This window comes from Labeo rohita, chromosome 3 (genome assembly GCF_022985175.1).
Source record: "Labeo rohita strain BAU-BD-2019 chromosome 3, IGBB_LRoh.1.0, whole genome shotgun sequence".
Classification (NCBI taxonomy): Eukaryota; Metazoa; Chordata; class Actinopteri; order Cypriniformes; family Cyprinidae; genus Labeo; species Labeo rohita.
Window position 1 is genome coordinate 41,063,609 of NC_066871.1, and position 23,521 is coordinate 41,087,129.

At 31.2% G+C, this 23,521-nt stretch overlaps 1 protein-coding gene across 2 annotated transcripts; it reads left to right on the forward strand.

The window, feature by feature from the left end:
* The first annotated feature begins 3,161 nt into the window (after window positions 1-3,161).
* hlfa (HLF transcription factor, PAR bZIP family member a) lies at window positions 3,162-22,315 on the forward strand. Of its 2 annotated transcripts, none has more exons than XM_051103272.1 (4): window positions 3,162-3,493; window positions 5,169-5,546; window positions 16,801-17,012; window positions 18,013-22,315. In XM_051103272.1, the coding sequence occupies exons 1-4, from the start codon at window positions 3,373-3,375 to the stop codon at window positions 18,226-18,228; spliced, it is 927 nt and encodes a 308-aa protein (XP_050959229.1). In that variant the 5' UTR covers window positions 3,162-3,372; the 3' UTR covers window positions 18,229-22,315. The 2 variants fall into 2 exon arrangements, with proteins under 2 accessions (XP_050959229.1, XP_050959237.1); XM_051103280.1 differs by having other exon boundaries at window positions 3,164-3,487.
* Window positions 22,316-23,521: the final 1,206 nt, after the last annotated feature.

The following is a 23,521-nucleotide window of genomic DNA, read 5'->3' on the forward strand; positions in this document are numbered from 1 at the left end:
GGATGGACGGACGATAAATAGACAGATAGATAGATAGATAGACAAACGATATATAGACACAGACAGAAGATAGATGGTTGGACGGACGATAGATAGATAGATAGATAGATAGACAGACAGACAGATAGACAGACCGATCAACAGACAGACGGATGGATGGACGGACGATAAATAGACAGACAGACAGAAGATAGATGGTTGGACGGACGATAGATAGATAGATAGATAGATAGATAGATAGATAGATAGATAGATAGATAGATAGATAGATAGACAAACGATATATAGACAGACAGAAGATAGATGGATGGACGATAGATAGATAGATAGACAAACGATATATAGACAGACAGAAGATAGATGGATGGACGATAGATAGATAGATAGATAGATAGATAGATAGATAGATAGACAAACGATATATAGACAGACAGAAGATAGATGGATTGACGGACGGATGGACGATAGATAGATAGATAGATAGATAGATAGATAGACAAACAAACGATATATAGACAGACAGAAGATAGATGGATGGACGATTGATAGATAGATAGATAGATAGATAGACAGACAGACAGATAGACAGACCGATCGACAGACAGACAGATGGATGGACGGACGATAAATAGACAGATAGATAGATAGATAGATAGATAGATAGATAGATAGATAGACAGATAGACAGACATTTGTATCCTCCTGATTATCTGCAGTGTCAGTGTTTCTGTTGCTTGTGCATGAGTCTTTCAGTGCATGAGATTTCACAGCTGCTGTAAGATGATGATGATGATGTTGAGTGCTGGTCTCTCAGCAGTTGTCATGGCGTCTATTCTTCTCTACTGTCACTGTTCATTCTTTCTCTCGTTGTGGGAGCGTGTGTCTGTCCTACTTTTATGCACGCGTCGTCACAACAGTCCTTTGCTGTGGCAACCGCCGTTACTAAGCATGACACACACACGCACTCTCACACGAGAGCTGTCGCACGCTCCGTCTCACGCACCTACGGTGCACGCGCATACCCCCTGCGCGCTCACGTAGCAGCCACTTGCGTGAAAGTTGACTTGCATGAAAGCAGGCATTTAAATTATTTTAAAACACTCACATTACACTGAATAATTGTACCATTATATTTAGGGAATTAATAGGCGATCAAAGCTGATTTACATGAAGGCATTGACAATGACCGATGTGCTCATCAGTGTAAATGTGCAGACATGAAGTCAGAGCTGGAGTTGTTTTCACAGACTCACTCTACAGGGATCGCGAACACATGACATTCAATGTGCCGTGGCCCGTACTGATCTCACCGGAATTACCGACTGGCTGCTGCTATTGGACAAAAGTAGGTCAGTTCCAGCCGAGGGCTGAACGCTGCCCAGATGTTCCTTAAGTCAGCGCATTGCGCACCGGCTTCGCTGTGATTGGACGCTGTGGTTTGTGAACGCAACACTCCACCAATCACACGACCGCCCGTTCTTTTTCTGGTGACTGCCGGTTACTAGCACTGGCTGTTACTGTGTAGTCAGGGAGTATTGGCCATTCCAAGAAGATGATTATGTGTTTAGGGACGTTTAAATGCGGGAGGGTTTATTATAAAACAATGAATTCAATTACACTTTTTTTCCTAATTTTACTTACGCATATCAGAGTCTGATACTTTATAAATGTGTTAATATTGTTCAATGAAGAATCCTGTAGCTGTCCTTCAAAAATACAGTGAGCTGCCTATGTAGAGCTCTCCAGATCACTAAGTTTCAGAACAGGACCACTATTTTTTATTTATTTATTTTTACAGTAATATTGTTGTTAACTAAAACTAAAAACATGGTTGGCAATTGAAATAAAATGCTATATTAATATTTACAAATAATAATAAATAATAATAATAATAATCAATAATAGAATTATTAAAATTACTAACTGGAAATAAATAAAAACTAAAATGGAACTAAAACAAAAACAAGTAAAAAAAAAAACATAAAAATTAACTGAACCTAATTAGTAATATGTAATAATAATAATAACAATAATAATAATATTGGGCAAAACTAAATTACTAAAAACTAAAAATTTAAATGATAAAACAATGAATTCAATTACACTTTTTTTCCTAATTTTACTTACGCATATCAGAGTCTGATACTTTATAAATGTGTTAATATTGTTCAATGAAGAATCCTGTAGCTGTCCTTCAAAAATACAGTGAGCTGCCTATGTAGAGCTCTCCAGATCACTAAGTTTCAGAACAGGACCACTATTTTTTATTTATTTATTTTTACAGTAATATTGTTGTTAACTAAAACTAAAAACATGGTTGGCAATTGAAATAAAATGCTATATTAATATTTACAAATAATAATAAATAATAATAATAATAATCAATAATAGAATTATTAAAATTACTAACTGGAAATAAATAAAAACTAAAATGGAACTAAAACAAAAACAAGTAAAAAAAAAACATAAAAATTAACTGAACCTAATTAGTAATATGTAATAATAATAATAACAATAATAATAATATTGGGCAAAACTAAATTACTAAAAACTAAAAATTTAAATGATAAATACAAATAAAAGCTAATTAAAATATTAATTAAAAAATGATATCTACAATTACTAACTGGAAATAAATACAAATTAAAACGGAACTAAAACAAATAAAAATAAATAAATAAATTTGACTAAACCTAATTTGTATTATTTAATATAATAATAATAATAAAAAGTGCATAACCAAATTACTACAAATTTTAAAAAATTCTAACTGAAAATATACAAATAAAAGGTCATTAAAATATTAATAATAACTATGATAGTATATAAATAACTGCTGTGTTATTCAATGTTTAAATCGTCAATATTAATTTAATCCATTTTGAGGTCTGAAATAGACGTCGCACAAAAAGAGAACAGTTAAATTATATTAAAACCTATTGTTTTCACTTTCTCTCACATTTTAACGATTTTTATTGATATTAAAAACACCAAAGGGTAAATCCACTGCAGTGGTTACATTGTAATAATCTTAAAACGCAAAAAAGAATGTAATCGTGGACCTGCAACAATGTATCAAGTCATGATGGAAGTACACGCCCCCCGCGTTCTCATTGGCCGGGGCTCTATTCAACAGCTTGGCCTATCCATTGACGTCACGGACGTCAGTCTTCGCACATGGAATTGCGAATCAGTTGCGCTTTTGCGCTCCAGCCAGCCGAACTCACGGACGCGCGAGAACAGCCGCCGCTCATCGGTGCTGCGCACAGGCTGAGGACTCTATTCCGACACCCCACTGCAGAGTTTCTATTTTTTATAAATTGGCTTTGTTAATTTCGTTTTCATCAGGAAGGCTGATCTCTCCTTTACGCGATGGAGAAGATGTCTCGACCTCTTCCTATAAGCTCAACTTTCCTACCTCCGACCCACGGCGTCCTGAAATCCCTGCTGGAGAACCCCATGAAGCTGCCCTTCCACCACGATGAAGGTAAAGGTGGGTGGATGTCGCTTTGGACGGGTTTAAATGGTCTTCTGCATCAGCTGTTGGATGTCAGGCGCGGTGCGCGCTTTGCTTTCATTATAATCCGAGCGTCAAGTCACGGTGTTTTTCAATACCTGCTCATGCATGCATGCTGTCATGTAGAATCGATTTGAATTTTGATGTGATTTGAGATTTGAATTGATGTTTGTAGTTGTGTTTTCAGACGCGTATTGATATTTTAATTGCATTGCATTGCAGTGCATTCATTTTACGCGCAAACATAAAGTCATTACGCATTGGATGTAACCAGAATGCATGATGTTACCTGGTTAAAATATGCTTATTTTGCTATTTACCAAAGCATTTGCGAATCAAGAGGAAGAATAAACATTGCGTACTCAACCGATACTGACTTTATTTGGATAGATGAAGTTCGCACGCAATGTCTCCATTTGTACTCATAGTTCCCTATAGAGGGCGCCACTGAGAGGTTCTGATTGTTTTTGTGCTGCCTCAGTGCTCATCACAGGTTTACAGTATAAATAAAAGCCTGTTTTATCTTTGAATACACGCAGGCAGGTCATGCATTGGCAAGCTATAACATATGCGTGCTGTTTTTTTTTTTTTCAGTGTGCACAATAAATAAGTTGATTTGGTTGCTTTTTTATTAATTTTTGTTTTTTTGGATTGGTTCACTTTCTTCACTCTCAAGTCATTCCAGATCTGTACTTTCCTTCTCCTCTGGAGAAATGCTGAGAAACAGCCACTCAGCTGAGCCCCGAAATCAATCACAAAAAAGCACCATAAAAGTAACAGCTGGTAAAGCCGAAACTGCTGTACGACTTCAGAAGACCTTGAATAGAATGCAAAAATGTGTTATGGACCACTTTTAAGATGCTTTCGAACAAGGCATATTGTAAAAAAGCACTATGTGCAACTGAATTGAATTTGGGCACTTCTATAGTGCTTTTTATGGTACTTGAGCTGCAACTTTTGTTATCTTTTGAGAAAAAAAAAGTGCTTGAATGTTCCTAAACATTTGTTTTACTGTTTAGCAAATTAAGTTATACATGCTTGGAAAAAAAAAAAAAAAAAAAAAACATAAATTATTAAAAATAAATACATGAATAAAGAAATAAATAGATAAATAAATAAATAAAAATAAAAAACATATTTTCATACTTTTTAAGCACGTTCAATATTTTTATTGTAAAATTCAATTTTAAAAAAAGTTTTAAAAATATAAGAATTATTATAATATATATTATTAATAATAATAATAATAATAATACTATAACAGCATAAATGAAATGCAGGTTTGGAACAACACAAATGTGTAATAAATAATAGCAGTAATAATATTTTGCATTTGCATTGTGAAATTATGACAATAAAGCGTATTATATCCTAAATTCCAAATATTTTACCATGAAAAATAACTTTAATAAAAATTAATAATTAATAAATTAAAAACAGTTTTAGAACAAAGCAAATGTGTAATATGTAACAATGTTTTGCATAAAGAAAATAAAGCATGTTTTCATTAGGATTTTTTAAATGATAATTTTCAGTGAAATTACAGTGAAACATTGTTTAAAATCAGCATGCAAATGTGAATAAACAATGACAAATGTTTCAGATTTTGGGTTTGCAGCTACAATATAATGCTTCCATCTTGTTCTTCCAGGCTTTGGGAAAGAAAAAGAGAAGGAGAAGAAGTTGGAAGAGGATGGAGGCCCTCTCAACGCCCCTCAGTCCGCCTTCTTGGGCCCGACGCTGTGGGACAAGACCCTGCCGTACGACGGCGACAACTTCCAGCTGGAGTATATGGACTTAGAGGAGTTTCTGTTGGAGAACAATATTCCCGCCAACCCTGGGAGCGAGCAAACCCAGCCTTCCCAGCAGCCTCTGCAGCAGCAGCAGCAGCAGCAGCAGCAGCAACAGCCACAGCAGCCGCCCTCCGCCCCGCCCACGCCCTCGGTGGTGGATCTCAGTAACCGGACGGCCGCGCCCGTTCACTCGGGGATCGTGGGCCAGAACTGCCTTCAGAGTTCCAACAGAGCAGGTACCCACCCGAGCCTTGAAATGACACCCGAATGCAGAAACTGTGGTTTCTGTTCACCTACGCTCTTAAAAAATAGCGGGTTTTCCGTAAAAGATGCATTCTGGGTTCCGAAACGGAACCTTTCAGTGAACAGTTCTAAAAAAGAACCACTTTTAAAATCTAAAGAACCTTCTGTGGAATGAAAACGTTGGAATCTTCACGGAACCATTGATGCAAATAAAGAACCGTTATTTTAAAAACGTTGAGTTTATCATCTTCTCCACGTCGCTTTGGTTAATCATCAATGGTTTCTGTCAAGATATCTGACCTCGGTAGACCTTTAAAGATTCGCCAGCGCAGTTACCCAAAACTCAAGCATCTGTCGTGGAGTTTTGAGTGACACATCGTAGAAGTGAGAGTTCTGAAGCTCTCGTCGGATTCCTTGGACTTCGCTCAGCAGAGGCTACTGTGTGTTTGGATGAAGTCCATGTGGTCAGGTGTTTGCGGATCATGTTGCGCTCGCAGCTGTGTTGGAAGCTTTATCTCTGCCGCCTTTCGGATCAGTTCAAGCCTGCTTTTTGCTAGAGTCTGCAGAGGGAAAACAGAACGTGCATTTGAATTCATTTGATGCTGCAGATTTCGCAAGAAAAAAAACATGATTTGCACATGGTGCAGTTCATACTGATGCATTGGTGGGTTACACAGTGACAGTCTTAAAAGAACAGCATTTTTTGAAATCATGAAATAAAAGTTTAGCGATGAAAAACATCACAACAAATATTTGACACTATTTGCTACAAAATTTATATTTTGTAAATTCTTCACATTAAATATAAATATTTTAAATACAAATATTTATATTTCTAAAATATATTTGAATAATAATATATTTAAATGTTGTTTAATAGTATATGTACTTAATATTATAAATGTTTTATAAATATAAAAAATATTTTTTTAAATATATAAATGTGTATTTTTTAATATATAATATATTTAATTATGTTATTTATAATCTAATATAATTTATTGTTATTTATTTTATGTTAGTATTATTAAACTTTAAATACAAATATTTATATTTTAAAATATATCAATATATATATTTTTAATGTATATGCACGTAATGTAAATGTTTTGTCAATATTTAAAAATTACAAAAATAAAGGTAAATGTAAATATTTTAAATACAAATATTTGTATTTTATATATTATAAGTATGTATTTTTAATATCTAACATTTGTAATAATATATTATTTGTAATATAAGATAATATAATTTATAATTATTTATTTTATATTATTAATTATAATAGTATAATAGTATATGTATTTAATATTATAAGTGTTTTGTAAATATAAAAAAATACAAATACTAATATTTTCTTTTTTAAATATATATGTATTTTTTAATATATAATATTTTTAACAATATATGATTTCTAATATAAGATAAATTTCAATCAATATCAATATTTTGTCCTCAGTAAAAATATTATTAATATATATATATATTATAATATTTTAATATTTTAAATATTTTAATATAAAAATGTAATTAAATGTCAATGTTTAAATAAAAAATATTATATTATTTATATATATATATATATATATATATATATAAATTATATAATTATGTATTTTAATGTGTAATAAAATTTATAATAAAGTATAATGTGTAATACCTGAATATATTATTTAATGTTAAATATATGACATTGTATAGACTCATTCTGTATAAATGTTTATACTGGAGCCTGTATTATGACTGTGACACTTCTTCAACAAAAACCACAGACAATTTGCACATGATACAGTTCATACCAATGCAGTGGTGCATTGCACAGTGACAGGCATTTTTTTTTTTTTTTAACATAATGAAATTACATTACATTAAAAACATGTAGCAATGGTGTTTGCTGTGCTAGTGCTGTATTTATCACAGCACATGCTTAATGTGCATTTTGTTACTCAGCCTATGACAGGCCAAACGTGACTGACAGCTGTAGCCAAAACACACCTGAGGAGCCGTCAGAGTCACCCTTCACATTGGTCATACATGCCTTCATGAACCAGTGACTTTCACACATAATTATCATGCTTTTACAGCCATTAAACACGTCATGGGAATATAGGCACATTTCTAAAGACATGCGTTACACCTTCAGTGTAGTTACTGCATTCAATCACGTATGTTTTGTGGCTAATGTAGGCGGAAACCCTGTAGAGACACAAATGTGACAATCATCCTATTAACACACCAAACTACAACAGATAGTTTATGGTTGTTAGTAATTCTGCTATTTAAGCACACATGGATGAGCAATGACTGCTTTCAATTTTTAAAAAGACAAACAAACACACCCAACACACTCCTACGTACATGAAAGGAGAGTATTGTTATAAATCTCACAAAAAAGGATCCATTTTTTTTGCATTTTGAGATTAAATTCTCATTATTGAATTGCAATGAAAAACTACTTTAAAACAGTATAAATAAATAAATAAATAAATACATACATACATACATAAATTAAAAGCACAGCAAATGCTACCAAGATATACAAATAATATAAATCAATGTACATACAATTACGATAATACACTATTGTCATTTTTTGATTTTTTTTTTTGCAATATGTAACATCTCGTCTTTAGTATTTATTTATTTATTTATTTTACAAAATCTGAAAATTTTAATTGAAATGAATTATCACTCATTTATATCATTTATAATATAATATAATATATATATATATATATATATATATATATATATGTGTGTGTGTGTGTGTGTGTATATATATATATATATATATATATATATATGTATATATGTATGTGTGTGTGTGTGTGTCAGGATTCATTAAAAAAAGACTTTATAGGCAAATAAAAGTGAAGTGAAATTAATATATTTACCAAATAAAGTTCAGTACTCTCAAATTAAGAGCCATCTAAACTTCATACAAGTTAATGTCGAATGTAAATTTTTAATATTAAATGTAAATATTCTTAATATTTTTATATTTAAACATATAATATATCTATTTTTTATTTATAATTTATTTAAATTATATATATATATATATATATATATATATATAATTAACTTATTTAATATACATAAATACATGATATACATAAATATGAATATGAATAAATTAATTCTGAAAAAAAAAATTGTTCTTCCACCATAAAATGAAAGTGAAATTTAATTATATGCATTTAAAAACCATTATTTTAATATTAAAAAAAAAAAAAACGCAAAATGTATATTATATAGTTATATAGTTTTTTTTTTTTTTATAGAATATATAAAATTTGACTTTTTATTTACATTTAAAAATACATATTTTTGTATTTAAATGTACTTAATATAATATATTTAATATAACATATTTAATAAATTCATTTTGGGAATAATTGTTCTTACACCATAAAATAAAAGTTAACTTTAATTACATGCATTTGTAAATGCCATTTCAAACTATTATGTTCCATATTGTGTGTGTGTAAATTAACATAACAATGAATAACTTCATTTTCAAAAAATGAAATGCATTATTAACTATGTAATTATAAAATAATTTCGGTCTGTCTATTTAGATTCTTCTTCTGCTGAAATAAGAACTCGTCATGTTTTGATGTTTTCAGCATATTCTTCCACTCGTTTTGATGTTTTGGACACGGTGCATCTGAAAGCATTTGGGACTACTTAACTGTCAGGATGAATAAAATCTGCAGACTTTATAGCCACTTCAAGGGAATACAAGTGTAGAGCCTGTACAGTAACCCCGCGCAGGCCTTTATTAGATGCATCCCTGTAATTATTCGTCCATAGGTCTGATTTTGTGCTCCACAGTGTTGGTTTGAAACAAGCGCTGGTGTCATGCAGCTTTCCCGAGCTCTGACCGCAGGCTCACTTCACACACGTCAGGTTCCCTTCGCTGTCTTCAGCATGTTTACATTTCTGCATGCGCATTTACATGTGCCTGCGCGTGTCTCAGGGGTGTGTGTGTTCTGTCTAGACGGGCGGTTCAGGCCTCATTCCGCACATTTCAACTCACGTGAAGCCAGTTCTCAAAAGCAGCATGCGCTGCCATGTGATCAACACATGCGGCCCCGTGTGCTGCGCCGCTGCCGAACAACACACACACACACACACACAGAAAGAGAGAGAGAGCGACTCGCCCCACCCATTCCATTCCAGCCTTCTGATTAGGCCCCGCCCCTCGCTCGCTGACACGCCCCCGGCCGCCCCTCCCACCTGAGTGTGTGTCTGGCAGTGTTTCGCGCAGCAGAAGCACAGAATGTTCTCAATGATACTCACATTGCCTGTGTCGTGCCGATTCACGTGCGGCCGCTGACGTGACGCTGTGAAATGACCTGCAAGCATCAGCACAGAAAACACACACGCTTGCGGAGGGAAAAAAGAGAGATAGGCGCAGATAAAAGTGTTATCATAACAGAGTTTGTGTTTTGACATATAGGCTGCAGAGTCACCCTGCTGCTGTTTTGCAGGCTTGAGCAAAATTTTGAGTTAAGTTTAAAAGCGGCTGCTTTTGGTTGTTAAATTGCATTTGAATTCAGTTGACGGAAATTGCTGAATTGCAATTCACAGAAATGTAACACAAATTGCATAATTAATTTTGACTAAGCATTCTTTAATATGTACTATACATTTGACAAATGAAGAGCCATCTTTTTTTTTTTTTTTTTGACACATTGTTTCCAGAAAACATAACAATATTTTGTATTTTGTCCAGTACTTTGAGTGTTTGTAATATTTAAAATACTTTATGTATTTTTATGTATATTATGTTTATATATTTAATAGTATTTATTAATTTATTATGACATTAATAATTTAATAAATTAATTAATAAATATTTATAAAATAAAATGTATGGATTTTGTATAAAATATATTTATAAATTAAATCTAAAATATTTACGAATTGTAAATGAGGTCATTTCTGCCACATTGTTTTCAGAGAACTTAACAGTAATTTTATAAAAATATTAAATATTTAAAAAAATACTTTATGTATTTCTATACATATATGTATTTAATAGTATTTAGTAAAATATAATATGCTATGTTATTAATTAATAAATATTAATAAATCATTTATGTAAAACTTAATAAAATTTCATATATATATTTTTATAGGGAATAGAAATATTTTAAATATAAAAATTTCTAAAATGTTAATATTTTGTATTTTTAATATTAAACATAAATATTTTAAATATAAGTATTTCTAAAATTTTATTATGGAATATATTATAACAGTATTTATTTGTATGTGTATTTAATATTAATATTTTATTTTTTAGATTAAATGTAAATATTTCTACAATATTTTATTATGTAGTATATTAAAATGTATTATATAAATATTTCTAAAATATTTTATTTATTTCATATTGTAATATATTATGACTTTAAATAAATATTTTCTGGGATTAATTAATTGTTCTTCAAACATGGTTCATGGTTCACTTTTATTATATGTAAATTAAATAATCATTTTAAGATAGAAAACTTATAAATAAATGTCTTGAATATAAGTATTTCCAAAAAAAAAAAAAAATAATAATAATAATAATAATATTATAACAATGTTTAGTAGTATTTGTATTTAGTATTACATATTTTATTTTTAATAATAATATAAATATTTCTAACATTATTTCAATATTAAATCTAAATATTTTAAATATATAAATATATGTAATATATTATAACAATATTTAATAATATATATGACATATTTTATTTTTTATATTAAATATAAATATGTATACAATATTTTGTTATGTAATATATTATGGTGTATTATTTAATATTATATATGTAATATATTATTACATTTGAAATAAGTATATATTAACTAAAACTAGTTACAAAGTTTTTTTTTTTTTAATATAAATTTTAATAGTGTGTGAATGAACAGTGACTAAAACAAAAAATGAAAAGCATTATTAAACACTAAATTTACAACAGCTACATGCATGTACTTTAGTTTATTTTTATTTTGCCTTTGCTGTTCTGCATCACGTTTGGTGCCTCAAATCAGATTCAAAACAGTTAAATAGAAAAAGGCGTTTTTAATTAAACTCTGAATGATTGTGGTTTCTACTTGACTACAGCATCCAGCTGCAGTTCTGCTCAACACATCTGTTGCTCATTTCACCAAAAAAGCCAATGTCTTCAGCTTGTTTTGTCACTGTGAATGCCTGTCGGTGTGAGCGCTGTCAGCAGTGGACTTTACTCTCTTTGTGCGTGAGAGAGGACTAAAGTTTCTGTACTGTTAGCAGATAGCAAAGCGAAACAAGTACGGGTGGAGGTTATTCATCAGCTTTGAGTGCCAGAATGGATTGAGATAGTGACGTTAGTCGTGATAATAAACAAACACAGAGGTCAAAAAAAACAATGTCCTGACGCCTTCAAAAATCACTCTTCTGCTCGCCAAGGCTGCATTTATATGATTAAAAATACAGTAAATTGAGCGATATTGTGACATATTACATTAATGTAAATGCATCACAGTGCATTTTATTCCAAATAATAATAAAATAAATATTAAACGTTTGAAATGTAGTGTAGTTCAGCCCCTGCTGGTCGACGTTGCAACTGCAACATGCAAAAGAAAAAAAAAAATTTTTTTCCCTCATTGCATTTAAACAAAACTTTTTGCATGTAAGCAAAATTGCATGCATGCAAACAAATGTAAGCAAACGTGTATTAGTCCGTGTCTGTTGCGTGTTTGAATTAGTCACTGCTGTTGACTCAAAGGATTTTGAAGCATTTCTTTGCAACAAACAGACTGACTCAAATAAACCAGCCTTCCCAATGCTGGCAGCTTCACAGGGATTTTGTGTTTTCAAGAAAGATCAGAATTCCCTATCGGATAAATTCCTGGTACGACGCACACAGCCAATGAAAACCGCTCCTCACGCTAAATCCCATTAGCGCCTCTTATCTGCAGCCTTACAGCGGCACCTGCTTATGAGCGTCTGCTGCTCTTTTAAACTCTCAATAACACTTTTATACCACAGATTCATTTGAAATTCAGTACAACAAATGGTTTTAGTGGGTTTATTGTTCATTTAGTGGCAGTGAAAACAGATGTGTTTGGACACCAGGATTATTAAAGTTTAATTGAAAGAAAATACACTTTTTATTTCTGCTAGTTGCCAAGCTGCCAACATTTCTCATTTTAATTTAATTTAACTTAATGTAATAAAATAACTTAAAAAAAAATAAAATGAAGAAAACTAATACAAAAAAAAAAAAACATTTCTGTTGCTTGAATTAAAATAAATGTAAACTAAATTAAAAATAAAATATTTATAAACAAAAAACGGTAGTGATTAAACAAAATCAAAATTATTAAAATTTAAACTAAAATTAAGATAAAAATATTAAAATTAAGATAAACGTAATTAATTTAAAAAAATAAAAAAAACAGTTATGTTACTTAAAATAAAATAAATGACAAAACACCTAAAATTGCTACACTTTTAACTAAAATTAAGGTGAAAAAAGATTAAAATTAAAATGAGACAAATTACTAAAAAAATTGAAATAGAATTAACATTGACTGATTTAAAAACGAAATATTTCTAAACAAAAACAGCTAAAAGTGACAAAACACATCAAAATTACTAAAATTTTAACCAAAATTATGCAAAAAGATTAAAATAAAACTAATTAGTTAAAAAAGTCATGTTACTTGAAATAAAATAAATGTTAATTGATTTAAAAAATAAATTACATAAACAAAAACTGGTAAAAGTTAAAACACACACACACACACACACAAATCAAAATTATTATCATTTTAACCCAAAAAATAAATAAATAAATAAATAAAATAAAACTAATTAGTTAAAAAAATAAAATAAATGTTAAATTATTTAAAAATAACTAATATATATATAAACAAAAACTGGTAAAAGTTCAAAAGAAAAAAAAAAAAACAGAAACAAAAAAAAAAAATTACTAAAATGTTAACCAAAAAAAAAAAAAAAAAAAAAAAGTAAGTAAAACGAATTAGTTAAAAAATAAAATAAATAAAAAATATATATTTTATTTAGTTACCAAGACAATATTTTTCATTTTGTTTGTTTAACTTGTTATATTAATAACTAATAAAAATCAAACATTAAAATAGATATGTAATAAAATAATATACTGTATACTGTATTTAGACATGTACATTAAAAACTACTATAAATACCAAAAACTTGCTTACACTTTAAGTAAAATTTAAATGAAAACAGACATTTGATTTAAAAAAAATTATTTAAAATATTAATTTAATAAAAATAGTATCTTGATACTAAAATAGCAGCTTATTTTTTGTATTTTTCATGTTATATTTGTCTTATTATTGTATATTATATTTGGAAAGGGAGAGATTCTGACTATTTTGACATATATAGACAAAATATATAGACAAATATTCTTATTAACATTGTATGTTCATATTTTTAATTTACGTTTATTAAAGATATGTTTACATTATAAAACATTGGTCTTTTTTTCATGTGTGCTTGAGCTTTCTCTGTACAATAAATGGCACTTATCAAATGCGATGACATTTAGACATTTTTAAGTGTGTAAGTAGTTATTCGGATCACTCTGAGACATTAATAGCTCCTTATTTATATGGCAGATGTTGGTTTGTGTCCGTTTCGCTGACGTTTGCCCCTCACGGCTCGTTTCACCTCTTATCAGCGCTCTTATCACTGGTTATAAATGAGCTTGTAGGGCGTCTTTTTCCTGCAGCCGTTGACTTACCCGAGCGCAGACGCCTCCCTTCCCTCGCTCTGTGTGTGTGTAAGGAAGTGAAGGCCAGGGTTCATGGTACGGTCACGATCACACCCCTGAATGCGCTGCCACCCAACACTTCCACTCTCACATACATTCACTGTGTCAGTGCTCAGACTCCGCCCACCGCTCCGGATGGAAGCCTGTGATTGGCCGGCAGAACTCCACCCCTTACCTCTGCCCTTGAGACCAAGATCAGACTCTCTGATTGACAGATGAACAGACTGATAGAGACTCTCATGAGGGTTATTCAGTCAGTGTGTTGTACAGTATAGCATATCTGGAACGGCTATAAACACACACACACACACACACCCACTGTATGTCAAAGGCTCTTCTACAGACCATTAAATTTATGAGTGACTGTTTAGTTTCTGTTGCTTGCAGGCAAAACATTTATTGTGAGAACATTGAAATAATGTTTAATCGTAGCCTAATCTAATCTCTCTGCGTATGTTCTCTTTATTTTATCTGCTGTCTGCAGATAGATGCTCATAAATGATCATAAACGATCACTTATAATAATATTAACAACATAAATATAATAAATGTAGTACTTTATGTATAGTACATAATAATAATATTATATGTATTATTATATTTATTATATTATTATATGTTATTATAATTAAAAAAATGTTACTTTATTACACTATGTATAAAGATGTGTTCTTATAAATAGAGATTATTTTAAATTACTTTATTGTACAATTTATTGTGCTATTTTAATTTATTAGTAGTAGTAGTAGTATTAATATTAATATTATTAATAATAATAAATATTATTGTAATTGTTGGACTATTATTGTTATAGTTATTATTATATATAATAATTATCATAAAACAAATATAATATAGTATTTTATATACAGTATATGAAAAAATATTATTAGAAGTGTTCTTATAATTAGAGATTATATTTAATGACTTTATTGTAATATTTATTATGCTATTTGTATTTATTATTATTATTATTAATAAATATTGTAATTATTAGACTATTATTGTTATAGTTATTATCATTTATAATAATCATCATAAAACAAATAAATATAATATTTTATATAAAGTATAGAAGAAAATATTAAATGTGTTCTTATAATGAAAGATGATATTAAATGACTTTATTGTACTGTTTATTATAATATTTACATTTATTATTATTATTAATTACAATAATAGCAACAGCAATAAATATATAATAGATAAAAATATTGTAATTATTGTATTAGTTATTTATAATAATCATCATCAATCTAATACATATTTAATATAAAGTATATAAGAAAAATACTATTAAATGTGTTCTTATAATTAGAGATTTCATTAAATTAATTTATTGTACTATGTATTATACAATTTTAATTTTTTATAATGTTTTACTTGAATTATTATTATTTTCATTGTTGTTGTTGTTGTTGTTATTAATTATTAATAATTACAATAATAATGACAATATTAAACCATTAATAATTTATTATTGTTTGTTATATAACAATGAGTCATAATTATACAATTTAATAACAAATCTACTAAATATAAATATTATTGTAATAAGACATTATTATTATTATTGTTGTTGTTGTTATCATCATTATTATTATTCATTAAATGAAATTCTGTAAATAAATGTATATAAAAATATATAAATATAAATTAAAATAAAATAAAATAAAAATATAATTATTTAGAAATAATGTTTATTTTCTCCAATAATCAAATTGAGTTTATCCTCAATGGAATTGGATTTTATCTCATGAGCATGAAATGATCGTTTAACAGCGGTTAAGATAAGTCAATGTTATCGTTACGCTGTGCTTAGTAATGATTTTGAAAAATATTGGTTGAGTGTCATAAAGTGGGTCTTGGTCGGGTCACTTTAGATAAAGTCATTCATATTTGCTGTCTACATGTTTATAATCAGGCAGGGGAACACACACACGCAAATGTAAATCAAACACACACAAAGAGCGTTGTCAGGCTTAAGCAGCGATCTGGGTCATGACGAAACCTCCCTTAGCCTACAGCTGTGACCTTTGACCCCTGCTGTGTGTTTCTATACAGCTCCTCATATTAGCGCTGATGCGGCTCATAAAGGAGAAGCAGCTTGTTGTGTTTAATTGTATATTCTGTTTGTGTGATTCAAAGTGCCAGCGATAAGTGTTGTTAAGGTTATGTGACTGTGTTTCAGCAGGATTGTGTAAATATGTGTATCTATAAGGTGGTCGGGAAAATGTAGTGCTATTAAAGCACAAAATCAACATGACTTGAAACTTGGGGTTGTATATAGTAGAGTTGTATTTTGTCTAATGAGCATCAATATGCATAAAATGCCCGAAATGGTGATTTTAATAAAGATAAGTCAATATTATTATGCCGTAGATGTTTTTGTTTTCAATCCTGATCGATTTTCTTCGTCTTTCTCCTTCAGGTCACCCTTCACGTGACACACCCAGTCCCATAGATCCAGACACCATCCAGGTTCCAGTCAGGTACGAGCCTGACCCCGCCGACCTCGCCCTCTCCAGCGTCCCGGGACAGGAAATCTTCGACCCACGCAAGCGCAAATTCTCAGCAGAGGAGCTGAAGCCACAGCCCATGATTAAGAAGGCACGCAAGGTCTTCATTCCAGAAGACTTGAAGGTAAAGACAAACACTAAAGCATAAAGCACTGAGAGAAAAATGTCTAATGTTTTTATTTTGCTATTATTATCATTATTATTATTAAAAACATATGGTGCACAAATCTTATAATAATATTAATTATTAATATTTGATGACACTACTTATTTTTTTACTGTTCTGTTTTTATTTTCTTCATAATAATAATAATAAATTTATTATTAGATGAACCCACTTTTTTATTGTTATTATTATCCTTATTAATATTATTATTATTACTATTATGAACATATTTTGCACACATCTTAATAATATTCATTATTAATATTTAATAAAACTACTTAATTTTGTATTTTCTTTATTATTATTATTCATTTAATGTTGCAGAAATAATAATAATAATAATAATAATAATAATAATCATAATTTATTATTAGATTAACGTTTTTCTATTTATTATTATTATTATTATATTTTGCACAAATCTTAATAATAATATTAATTAGTAATATTTTATAAAACTACAGATTTTTTTACTGTTCTGTTTTTATTTTGTATTTTATATTATTATTATTAGATGAACCCACTTTTTCTGTATTATATTGTACATTATACATATTTTTACATATATTTTCTATATGTATTTACTAAAGCGCTTTTTATTTTAACATTTATGTTTAATTATTTTATAAATGTTCACAATTATTCAAATAAAGCTCAACCATAATCATAATTACCTACTTTAATTGGTTGAAAAAACAAAAGATCAGTAAAATCCTGCTGCACAGTTATGATCTGTGGCCAATCAGCTCGCTAGTCAGAGTCATGTGACTGTCTGTAGGCAAACATAAAAAATTTTATATCCGTCTATTAATGTTTTGAAATTTATTTAGATTTATTCAGTTTTTTTTTTTTTTTTTTTTTTTAAATACGGAATGGAATTTTGTGACTGGCGAAAATTCCAAATGGAATTGTGAGAATAAATAGTTTCTCATTTGTTTCTTTCTCCGTCTCTGCGCAGGACGACAGATACTGGGCACGGCGCAGAAAGAACAACATCGCGGCCAAACGCTCCCGGGACGCTCGCCGGCTGAAAGAGAACCAGATCGCCATCCGCGCGGGATTCCTGGAGAAAGAGAACGCGGCACTCAGACAGGAAGTGGCTGACCTGCGGAAGGAACTCGGCCGCTGTAAGAACGTTCTGGCCAAATACGAGGCGCGACACGGCCCTCTGTGAGCCCCTCCCACTCCATACAAACCCCGCCCACCTCCACAAACGCCCCACCCACCACCACCAACCCAAGGACTCCCGCACCCCTGGGACTTCTGCACGCCTCTTTAAAAGGCGGCAAATTCTCCTCTCCTTTTTTCACGTTTCTCTTTTCACTTTTCTCTTTACAAACCATGGAATGCGTTTGTATTTCATTCGTGTCTTTTTTTCTCTTCTGTAGTTTCACACGTTCACTTCTCTCTCTTTCCTTTTATTTGTTCGCTCGTCTGTTTATTCCTTCACCAACGATGGATCGTTTGTCTGGAAATGGTTTTCTCTGGAGTGTTTTATACACCTGTAACACGGACTGATAAATGTTTTCCTCGCCGCTCACCCTCCCGTCTGTCAGTCATCCGCTCGGTCCACCCCCCTCTTCCCAGAGGCTCCGCCCGCTTCCTGTTGCTCGAGCTTCTTTTTGTGTATATTTATGTATTTTAGTTGAATAACTGTAGCGCACCGACACCTTTCGTTCTGTGAAGTGTGTATAACACTAGCTAGCATCAGAACATGATGTTTGTTTTGTTCTTTTCCTATTCTGTTTTATCTGTTTTGTTTCATCATTACTTTTAAACCAACACCAGCGTAGTTTATTTTTTGCGTTTTTCTTGCATTGTCCATGGAGCAATAAGCCTGAATCTCTTCGGAGGGCAAAACACATATAATGTAAGCTAGATTCTCTTAGTCTAAAGTTTCTGCAAAGCCTGTTTCATAGCACCATCATTTCTGCTGTAGTGCGGAAACTTTCCCTCCAAAACTTTCCCTCCAAAAACGCTGAATCCATATTTGTCTGTCGTTCTCTCTCGCTCTAACTCCCTGCACTAATGCGTGTTTCACAATCTGATCTGGTGCAATGTTTCTACCTACAACTATAATCTGCCTGATATATTTATGGACTTTTTTTTTTTTTTTTTTTTTTTTTGAATGGAAGAATTTTTTTTTTTTTCAAAAATATTCAGCTGTTAATTACTACTATTGTTATAGCTGTTCTTATTGTTATGGCTGTATAGTAATTTTTCCTGAACGTTTATTGTTTTATTGGATATTTCAGCATGACTATTGTTTCAGAGTTGCGGCCTAAATCTAATTGTAAATGTTTTTTTTTTCTTTTCTTTCCTTTTTTTCTTTTTTAGGATGGATGATTATTCTATCCTCTTTATTTTTATTATTATAATTTTTTTTTTTTTTTTTTTTTTTTTTTTTTTTTACCCAGAGCATGTTTCAGAATTTTCTTTTTTTTTTTAAAGTCAGTACAAACAGATATTTGTAGTGATTTATTTTCTTTCTTTTTGTTCTGTAGCTTCGCGTGTCTGTTGGCTGTATGACTGTAATGAATGTGTTTTAAGAGGTTCTGAGGCGTTCATTGAGCAGGACGGTGTTGTCTCAAATACTGTGGTTGAAACCCAATCAGTTTGTTTACTGCAGACCAAAAGATACAGCACACAGATTTATTGATAAAACAGAGTTTTAATGTTTATATATATATATATATATGAAATCTATTCTAAGTTGCTTTTTGTACAGTATTTTTTCCTATATAATACTGTCTGAATATTTTCAAGGCACAACAAATCCAGAGTAGTGCAAGAGAAATATATGATAGCATACATATATATATCTATTATTATTCAGAGCTAAGTGACATAGTGTTTTGATATATTATGAAGTATATAACAGGGAGTAAATGCGAAACCCGTGATCATGTCCTCTATTTTGGGCATTAAAAACCTTCTGCACCCTTGTATTCAAATAGCCTTTAGTATTCTGTCTCAGGGAATGCTAGCAGCCGGACCTCAAACCATAACTCGTAATAAAGATTAAATATATATATATAAATGCAATATATATATATATTGCTGTGTTCTGTGCATCAGTAGTTTTTTCCTATAGGAAGGAGCTGCAATTCCTCAGTCTAACTCTCACTCTTGATGCTGTGTAATGAGTTTCATTACAGAGCATTTTACAGTATTGCTATTGGTTCTTTGAATGGAAATCTAAAGGCTATGCTTTTTTTAGTCTATATAATTGAGTCTTTTTCACAGCAGAGTGTTGATATTGAATGTTTAGTGCGGCAGCTCAGAGAGTTTTTGCTCGGTTGAATGTTAAAAAGTCTTGTTGATGGAGTCACTGGGTTTGATTGAGGTTTTGTAAAAGTTTTTTCTGGTCTGAGATCAGTTTTTTTTTTTCTCTTTTTTTCTATTAGAAGTTACAGGGTTTAAAAGCCGGGATGGCTGATCTCAGGTCAGAAGTTGCGTTTGATGCGCTGGTGACTTCATTGTTGACAGTAAAAGTCCCCGTCTGCCCCAATTCAGGCCAAAGTTGAGATGTGCACAGATTTGTATTACTGAGGATTGATGGGGCAGAAATGATGCTGTTTTTTTTTATTGTTTCTTTTAATTTCCCTTGATTTTCTCCCCCTCATGTCTGTTTGTTTGTGGTGTAAATGCAGATGTGAGACGCGTGTACAAAGCCCTGTGTAGACTGTTTCTATCTGTACAAAACTGAAATAAATCCAGGATTAAGCCAAACCGTTTCTCGTGAATAATGACCCCCGAAAACACATCCCTGAGGGCGTGAGGAAGACCCAGCCTAGTTTTCAGCATTTCACCAATGTGTTCCTCTCCTTGTGGAAATGGGAAATGATTAAAGGTTAAGTAGGTTTTAGTCTTAGGCCACCATTTATGCTTCCTTCAGGTGCTATCAAAATGATCGTAAATATGGACAAATTGGACATGAACTGCCTCTCAAGTTGCATTCATGACTGAGAAACATAATTTGTGCGAATAATAAACTTTAAACATGGCGGCGGATAGAACTGCTTAGTGACTGTTGTTAAATTTCGCGGGCATGAAATGTCTGACTATTATCAGTATGTAAGGCACTGCTAACACAATAATCACTTTAAACCCTAGGTTTATGTTTGTCAGCGCGTTCAATTTATGTAATAAAAACGAACTCCCGATATCGGAATGACTGGATTTTGCCCGCGAATTTTCGCCGAGTAACGGTAAATGTGAGCGAATTGCCGTTACAGCCACGTGCTGTATATTAAAGTCTAACAAACTGATGTATACAGCATGTATTTTACACAGCGAAAGCTTCAATTTAATTGAAATTTAATTTAATTTCTTTGAAATTTAAGTCAAGCAAACTCTAAATCTAGATAGTTTAGCCGGGATTTTTTTAATGGCTGTAAACGAACGGGACACTAGGCTACATTTTATTCAAAATACTTTGGATATTGATTCAATAATTAAATCTCTAATACATTTTGTCTTTATATGGTTTTCTCAAGTAATACGCGATAACAAACCCGGTGTCCTCCGTGATTTCTATTCTCTCCGACATCAAAACAGTTGAACGCGACGAATTCGTTATTAACGAACTTCAAATGAGGAATTTCCGGCCAGCAAGTGAAGGCAAGATTAGCTCAGAAACAACTCACTTTAGACTGTTTGGCAACAGATTACATGAGCAGATCATCTTATATTCACATATGTCTACCGTTTAAAAGTAATTCTAAAGGCCATATTATCATAAATTCATATTTGCAGTATTCCCCGTTTTTCACGAAAGGACACAGTGAGATTGTGTGAAACGGGTTGGCGTCTCCCCTTGGTAAAATTCACTACCTCAGTCCTGAAAGGAACCTATAACCATATATTGAACCTGTTTAGTCCAGTGCCTTGAATTAACTTACCACAGACAATTCCACACACATTTTAAGACTTAAATTTACTTGGACCGGATCGGACCTGCACGAAAAGGGCTCCCGCGCTGCTCCAAATTTGACTGACCCCAAAATCCCACCCTTTATTCGACACATTCTCACACCCAGAATTCACACGGCTCGTCTTGAAAAGACGGGAACCGCCGTATTGAAGGCAACACCTGCAGACAGACAGTCTATGAGAGAGACTCACAGCTGGAGATGTTTGATCTTGTGTGTCACGTAAATGGAAGCAGAAAACTGAACCTTTACTCTCTGCTGCCACCTTTTGACTCCTTATTTCTCTGTACATTTAGTGTCCAATAAAGTCTAAAGTTTTTCTCTGAACATACGTGCTTTTGTCTTTTCTTAATTATTGGTTTGTTCGAATGATTGAAGATTTTTTTTTAATCATGCCCCAAATAAAACCTTTAATGCCCATCAAAAAAAAAAAAAAAAAAAAAAAAAAGCGCTTGGCATAAAAATATGAAGTACTGAACACAATCATTATTAATAATATGATATGTAACAAAATGCAATATGTATACAGTAGCCTGTATTTAATGCATTCTAATCACACCTAATGCATTCCCTTACGAAAATTAACCATGGTTTTGCTGTGCTAACCATAGTTTAACCATGGTATTTGTAGTAAAATTGTGCTTATGCAAACGGTGGTCAAAACGCCAGAAAACCTTGGTTACTACACTTTTAGTATAATAAACCCATGGTTAATTTTGGTAAGGAATTTGTCTGCAAATAGTACATTTCTTCACAAATTTTTCATTTAAAATAAATGGTTTTGGTAACTTTTCATAACATTAATGCACTGCATTAACTAACATGAAGTAACTGCATATTTTAGCATTTATTAATTTTAATGTTAGTTAATAAAAATACAATTGTTGATACTTCAAGTTTGTAGTGCATTAAATAATATTAACATTAGCATATTAAAACGTAGCCTATCTGTAAATCTTGAATGATGAACTAAGATTAATAAATCCACCTTATTTTTCTGTAAGAGAAAAATATGGGTCTCGCTTCCGGTCGATCTCATCTGCATCCAGCTATATATTTTAAGCTGCATAAAACAGTTAGTTTTGCTGCTTGATATTGCAAGCTGGTGTGTCTTACCATATGTGACCCTGGACCACAAAACCAGTCATAAGGGTCAATTTTTCGAAACTGAGCTTTATACATCATCTGAAAGCTGAATAAATAAGCTTTCCATTGATGCAACTATTTGAATATGTGGAATCTGAGGGTGCAAAAAAAAAAAAATGAAAATATTGAGAAAAACACCTTTAAAGTTGTCCAAATGAAGCTCGTACTAATGCATATTACTAATCAAAAATTAAGTTTTTATATATTTACAGTAGGAATTTTACAAATAATCTTAATGAAACATTTGCTTTACTTAATATCCTAATGATTTTTGGCATAAAAGAAAAATCAATAATTTTGACCCATACAGTGTATTTTTGGCTATTGCTACAAATATACCCCAGTGACTTAAGAGTGGTTTTGCAGTCCAGGGTCACATATTATTTT

What these genes read in the sequence shown, in the direction of transcription:
- hlfa (XM_051103272.1), top strand. Translation starts at nt 3,373, where the DNA reads ATGGAGAAGATGTCTCGACCTCTTCCTATAAGCTCAACTTTCCTACCT. An exon ending in CCACCACGATGAAGGTAAAG is followed by an intron (nt 3,494 to 5,168) that starts GTGGGTGGATGT and finishes TTGTTCTTCCAG; the next exon opens with GCTTTGGGAAAGAAAAAGAG. An exon ending in TCAGAGTTCCAACAGAGCAG is followed by an intron (nt 5,547 to 16,800) that starts GTACCCACCCGA and finishes TTTCTCCTTCAG; the next exon opens with GTCACCCTTCACGTGACACA.